This window comes from Mustela lutreola, chromosome X (genome assembly GCF_030435805.1).
Source record: "Mustela lutreola isolate mMusLut2 chromosome X, mMusLut2.pri, whole genome shotgun sequence".
NCBI classification, from domain to species: Eukaryota; Metazoa; Chordata; class Mammalia; order Carnivora; family Mustelidae; genus Mustela; species Mustela lutreola.
In genome coordinates, this window is record NC_081308.1 from 73,682,157 (window position 1) to 73,689,353 (window position 7,197).

Genomic DNA, 7,197 nt, shown 5'->3' on the forward strand with positions numbered 1-7,197 from the left:
AAGATTAGGGCAGAAATCAATGAAGTAGAAATTTTTAAAAATAGAAAAGAGCAATAAAACTAGGAACTAGTTCCTTGAAAGAACTCACAAGACTGATAAATCCCTAACCTGACTTATAAAAAAAAGAAAGGAAGAGAAAGCACTCAAATAAATAAAATCATGAATAAAAGGGCAGAGATCACAACCAACACCAAGGAAATACAAACAGTTGTAAGAGAATATTATGAGCAAATATAAGACCAACAAATGAGGCAACCTGGAAGAAATAGATAAATTCCTAGAAAAATAAAACTGCCAAAACTAAACAGGAAGAAATAGAGAATTTGAAGAGACTCATAATCAGCAAAGGAATTGAATCATTAATCAAAAATCTTTCAACAAACCAGAATCCGGGACTGGATGGCTTCCCAGGGGAATTCTACAAAATATTTAAGGAAGTTCCTATTCTTCTGGAACTGTTTCAAAAAAAAAAAAAAAAAAAAAAAAAGGAAGGAAAATATCCGAACTCATTCTGAGGCCAGTATTACCTGGAATCCAAAACCAGACAAAGACACCACTATAAAGAATTACAGACCAATATCCCTGATGAGCATGATGCCAAAATTCTCACAAAGATACTATCTAATAGGATACAACAGTACATTCAAAGGATTATTATGACCAAGTGGGATTTATTCCTCAGCTTCAAGGGTGATTCAACATCCCCAAATCAGTCAACATGATAGATCACATTAATAAAACAAAGGATAAGAACCATATCATCGGAGCGCCTGGGTGGTTCAGTGGGTTAAAGCCTCTGCCTTTGGCTCGGGTCCTGATCTCAGGGTTCTGGGATCGAGCCCGACGTCAGGCTCTTTGTTCAGCAGGGAGCCTGCTTCCTCCTCTTTCTCTGCCTGCCTCTCTGCCTACTTGTGATCTCTCTCTGTGTGTGTTGGGTAAATAAATAAAATCTTAAAAAAAAAAAGAACCATATCCTCTAAATAGATACACAAAAAGCATTTTTCAAAATACAGTATTCTTTTTTTGATAAAACCTCTCCACAATGTAGGGATAGAGGAAACACACCTCAACATCATAAAAACCACATAAGAAAGACCTACAGCATACATCACCATCAATGGGGAAAAAATGAGAGTCTTTCCCCCAAGGTCAGCAACAAGACAGGGATGTCCACGCTCATCACTGTTGTCATAGTACTGGAAGTCCTAGCCTCAGCAGTCAAACAAGAAGAAGAAATAAATGCATCCAAATCAGCAAAGAAGAAGTTAAACATTCAATTGTTGTAGATGACATGATACTACATGTAGAAAACCTGAAAGACTCCATCAAAAAATTGCTATACCTGAAAGACAAATTCAGAAAGTCACAGGATATAAAATCAAGGCTCAGAAGTCTGTTGCATTTGTATACACTAACAATGAAGCAAAAGAAAGATTAATCAATAAATCAATAGCAATTATAATTGCACCAAAACTATAAGATACTTTGAAAGAAACCTAATCAAAGAGTTAAAAAAATTGTACTTTTAAAATTGTACAACATTTATGAAAGAAGTTGAGGATAACACAGAGAAATAGAAGAACATTCTATTACTAAAGATTTGGAAGAACAGATATTGTTAAAATATCTATGCCATCTAAAGCAGTCTACACGTTCAATGCAATTCCTATCAAAATACTACCAGCATTTTTCAGAGCTGTAATAAACATTTCTAAAATTTGTGTGGATCCAGAAAAGACCCTGAATATCCAAAGTAATATTGAAAAAGAAAACCAAAGTGGGTGACTTGACATTTCTAGACTTCAAGCTGTATTAGAAAGCTATAATCATTGAGACAGTGTGGTACTGGCACAAAAACAGACACATAGATCAAAGGAACAGAATAGAGAACCCAGAAATGGACCCTATGGTCAACCAATCTTCAACAAAGCAATAAAGAATACCAAATGGAAAAAACAGTCTTTTCAACAAGTGGTGCGGGTAAAATTGGACAGCCACATGCAAAAGAATGATACTGAACCACTGTCTTACACCACACACACACACACACACACACACACACTCAAAATGAATGAAAGAGGTGCAGCTCCATGTGCTCCAAGCGGACTTCAGCCTGAAAGGCCATCATGGCAGCAAAGCCCAAACTCCACTACCCTAATGGAAGAGGCCGGATGGAATCTGTAAGATGGGTTTTAGCTGAAACCAGAATTGAGTTTGATGAAGAATTCTTAGAAACAAAAGAACAGTTTCAGAAGTTGCAGGATGGTAACCACCTGCTGTTCCAACAAGTGCCAATGGTTGAAATTGATGGGATGAAGTTGGTGCTGACCCAAAGCATCCTTCACTGCATAGCACATAAACACCACTTCTTAGGCAAGGACCTCAAGGAGAGAACCCTGATTGACATGTACGTGGAGGGAACACTAGTTCTACTGGAACGGATTATCATGCATCCTTTCTAAAACCAGAAAACCAACAAAAGAAAGTGGTTAATATGGCCCAGAAGGCTATAATTATATACTTTCCTGTGTTTGAAAAGGGTTTTTATTTTTAATTTTTTATTTTTTTATGAACATGTATTTTTATCCCCAGGGGTACAGGTCTGTGAATCGCCAGGTTTACACACTTCACAGCACTCACCAAAGCACATACCCTCCCCAATGTCTATAACCCCAACCCCTCTTCTCCCAACACCCCTCCCCCCAGCAACCCTCAGTTTGTTTTGTAAGATTAAGAGTCAATTATGGTTTGTCAACTTCCCAATCCCATCTTGTTTCATTGATTCTTCTCCTACCCACTTAAGCCCCCATGTTGCATCACCACTTCCTCATATCAGGGAGATCATATGATAGTTGTCTTTCTCTGCTTGACTTATTTTGCTAAGCATGATACGCTCTAGTTCCATCCATGTTGTCACAAATGGCAAGATTTCATTTCTTTAGATGGCTGCATAGTATTCCATTGTGTATATATACCACATATTCTTGATCCATTCATCTGTTTATGGACATCTAGGTTCTTTCCATAGTTTGGCTATTGTGGACATTGCTGCTATAAACATTCGGGTGCACGTGCCCCTTTGGATCACTACGTTTGTATCTTTAGCGTAAATACCCAATAGTGCAATTGCTGGGTCATAGGGCAGTTCTATTTTCAACATTTTGAGGAACCTCCATGCTGTTTTCCAGAGTGGCTGCACCAGCTTGCATTCCCACCAACAGTGTAGGAGGGTTCCCCTTTCTCCGCATCCTCGCCAGCATCTGTCATTTCCTGACTTGTTGATTTTAGCCATTCTGACTGGTGAGAGGTGATATCTCATTGTGGTTTTGATTTGTATTTCCCTGATGCCGAGTGATATGGGGCAATTTTTCATGTGTCTGTTGGCCATCTGAATATCTTATTTGCAGAAATGTCTGTTCATGTCCTCTGCCCATTTCTTGATTGGATTATTTTTCTTTCGGTGTTGAGTTTGCTAAGTTCTATATAGATTTTGGACACTAGTCCTTTATCTGATATGTCGTTTGCAAATATCTTCTCCCATTCTGTCAGTTGTCTTTTGATTTTGCTAACTGTTTCCTTTGCTGTGCAAAAGCTTTTGATCTTGATGAAATCCCAATAGCTCATTTTTGCCCTTGCTTTCCTTGCCTTTGGCGATGTTCCTAGGAAGATGCTGCTGTGGCTGAGGTCGAAGAGGTTGCTGCCTGTGTTCTCCTCAAGGATTTTGATGGATTCCTTTCACACATTGAGGTCCTTCATCCATTTTGAGTCTATTTTCGTGTGTGGTGTAAGGAAATGGTCCAATTTCATTTTTCTGCATGTGGCTGTCCAATTTTCCCAACACCATTTATTGAAGAGGCTGTCTTTTTTCCATTGGACATTCTTTCCTGCTTTGTCAAAGATTAGTTGACCATAGAGTTGAGGGTCTATTTCTGGGCTCTCTATTCTGTTCCATTGATCTATGTGTCTGTTTTTGTGCCAGTACCATGCTGTCTTGATGATGACAGCTTTGTAATAGAGCTTGAAGTCCGGAATTGTGATGCCACCGACTTTGGCTTTCTTTTTCAATATCCCTTTGGCTATTCGAGGTCTTTTCTGGTTCCATATAAATTTTAGAATTATTTGTTCCATTTCTTTGAAAAAGATGGATGGTATTTTGATAGGAATTGCATTAAATGTGTAGATTGCTTTAGGTAGCATAGACATTTTCACAATATTTATTCTTCCAATCCAGGAGCATGGAACATTTTTCCATTTCTTTCTGTCTTCCTCAATTTCTTTCATGAGTACTTTATAGTTTTCTGAGTATAGACTCTGTGCCTCTTTGGTTCGGTTTATTCCTAGGTATCTTGTGATTTTGGGTGCAATTGTAAATGGGATTGACTCCTTAATTTCCCTTTCTTCTGTCTTGCTGTGGGTGTAGAGAAATGCAACTGATTTCTGTGCATTGATTTTATATCCTGACACTTTACTGAATTCCTATACAAGTTCTAGCAGTTTTGGAGTGGAGTCTTTTGGGTTTTCCACATATAGTATCATATCATCAGCGAAGAGTGATAATTTGACTTCTTCTTTGCAGATTTGGATGCCTTTAATTTCTTTTTTTTGTCTGATTGCTGAGGCTAGGACCTCTAGTACTATGTTGAATAGCAGTGGTGATAATGGACATCCCTGCCATGTTCCTGACCTTATTGGAAAAGATTTCAGTTTTTCTCCATTGAGCATGATATTTGCGGTGGGTTTTTCATAGATGGCTTTGATGATATTGAGGTATGTGCCCTCTATCCCTACACTTTGAAGAGTTTTGATCAGGAAGGGATGCTGTACTTTATCAATTGCTTTTTCAGCATCTATTGAGAGTATCATATGGTTCTTGTTCTTTCTTTTATTGATGTGTTGTATCACATTGACTGATTTGCGGATGTTGAACCAACCTTGCAGCCCTGGAATAAATCCCACTTGTTCGTGGTGAATAATCCTTTTAATGTGCTGTTGAATCCTATTGGCTAGTATTTTGGTGAGAATTTTTGCATCTGTGTTCATCAAGGATAATGGTCTATAGCTCTCTTTTTTGATGGGAGCCTTGTCTGGTTTTGGAATCAAGGTGATGTTGGCCTCATAAAATGAGTTTGGAAGTTTTCCTTCCATTTCTATTTTTTGGAACAGTTTCAGGAGAATAGGAATTAGTTCTTCTTTAAAAGTGTGGTAGAATTCCTCCGGAAAGCCGTCTGGCCCTGGGCTTTTGTTTGTTTGGAGATTTTTAATGACTGTTTCAATCTCCTTACTGGTTATGGGTCTGTTCAGGCTTTCTATTTCTTCCTGGTTCAGTTGTGGCAGTTTATATGTTTCTAGGAATGCATCCATTTCTTTCATATTTTCAAATTTGTTGGCGTAGAGTTGCTCATAGTATGTTCTTATAATAGTTTGTATTTCTTTGGTGTTAGTTGTGATCTCTCCTCATTCATTCATGATTTTATTTATTTGGGTCCTTTCTCTTTTCTTTTTGATAAGTTGGGCCAGGGGTTTATCAATTTTATTAATTTTTTCAAAGAACCAGCTCCTAGTTTCGTTGATTTGCTCTATTGTCTTTTTGGTTTCAATTTCATTGATTTCTGCTCTGATCTTTATGATTTCTCTTCTCCTGTTGGGCTTAGAGTTTCTTTCTTGTGCTTTCTCCAGCTCCTTTAGGTGTAGAGTTAGGTTGTGAACCTGAGACCTTTCTTGTTTCTTGAGGAAGGCTTGTACCTCTATATATTTTCCTCTCAGGACTGCCTTTGTTGTGTCCCACAGATTTTGAACTGTTTTATTTTCATTATCATTTGTTTCCATGATTTTTTTCAATTCTTCTTTAATTTCCCAGTTGACCCATTCATTCTTTAGAAGGATGGTGTTTAGTCTCCATGTATTTGGGTTCTTTCCAAACTTCCTCTTTTGGTTGAGTTCTAGCTTCAGAGCATTGTGGTCTGAAAATATGCAGGGAATGATCCCAATCTTTTGATACCAGTTGAGTCCTGATTTAGGACCAAGGATGTGATCTATTCTGGAGAATGTTCCATGTGCACTAGAGAAGAATGTGTATTCTGTTGCTTTGGGATGAAATGTTCTGAATATATCTGTGATGTCCATCTGGTCCAGTGTGTTGTTTAAGGCCTTTATTTCCTTGCTGATCTTTTGCTTGGATGATCTGTCCATTTCAGTGAGGGGAGTGTTAAAGTCCCCTACTATTATTGTATTATTGTTGATGTGTTTCTTTGATTTTGTTATTAATTGGTTTATATAGTTGGCTGCTCCCACGTTGGGGGCATAGATATTTAAAATTGTTAGATCTTCTTGTTGGACAGACCCTTTGAGTATGATATAGTGTCCTTTCTCATCTCTTATTATAGTCTTTGGCTTAAAATCTAATTGATCTAATATAAGGATTGCCACTCCTGCTTTTCTGATGTCCATTAGCATGGTAAATTCTTTTCCAGCTCCTCACTTTAAATCTGGAGGTGTCTTCGGGCTTAACATGAGTTTCTTGGAGGCAACATATAGATGGGTTTTGTTTTTTTATCCATTCTGATACCCTGTGTCTTTTGACAGGGACATTTAGCCCATTAACATTCAGGGTAACTATTGAGAGATATGAATTTAGTGCCATTGTATTGCCTGTAAGGTGATTGTTACTGTATATTGTCTCTGTTCCTTACTGATCTACCACTTGTAGGCTCTCTCTTTGCTTAGAGGACCCCTTTCAATATTTCCTGTAGAGCTGGTTTGGTGTTTGCAAATTCCTTCAGTTTTTGTTTGTCCTGGAAGCTTTTAATCTCTCCTTCTATTTTCAATGATAGCCTAGCTGGATATAGTATTCTTGGCTACATGTTTTTTTCGTTTAGTGCTCTGAAAATATCATGCCAGCTCTTTCTGGCCTGCCAGGTCTCTGTGGATAAGTCAGCTGCCAATCTAATATTTTTACCATTGTATGTTACAGACTTCTTTTCCCGGGCTGCTTTCAGGATTTTCTCTTTGTCACTAAGACTTGTAAATTTTACTATAAGGTGACAGGATGTGGGCCTATTTTTATTGATTTTGACGGGCATTCTCTGAACCTCCTGAAATTTGATGCTCGTTCCCTTTGCCATATTGGGGAAATTCTCCCCAATAATTCTCTCCAGTATACCTTCTGCTCCCCTCTCTCTTTCTTCTTCTTCTGGAATC

The 7,197-nt window shown here is 38.0% G+C and overlaps 1 protein-coding gene across 1 annotated transcript; it reads left to right on the top strand.

Annotated features, from left to right (window-relative positions):
- Window positions 1-2,106: 2,106 nt before the first annotated feature.
- LOC131820993 (glutathione S-transferase A4-like) lies at window positions 2,107-2,462 on the top strand. Its single transcript, XM_059156809.1, has one exon. The coding sequence runs from the start codon at window positions 2,127-2,129 to the stop codon at window positions 2,460-2,462; it is 336 nt and encodes a 111-aa protein (XP_059012792.1). The 5' UTR covers window positions 2,107-2,126.
- The last annotated feature ends 4,735 nt before the right edge of the window (window positions 2,463-7,197 follow it).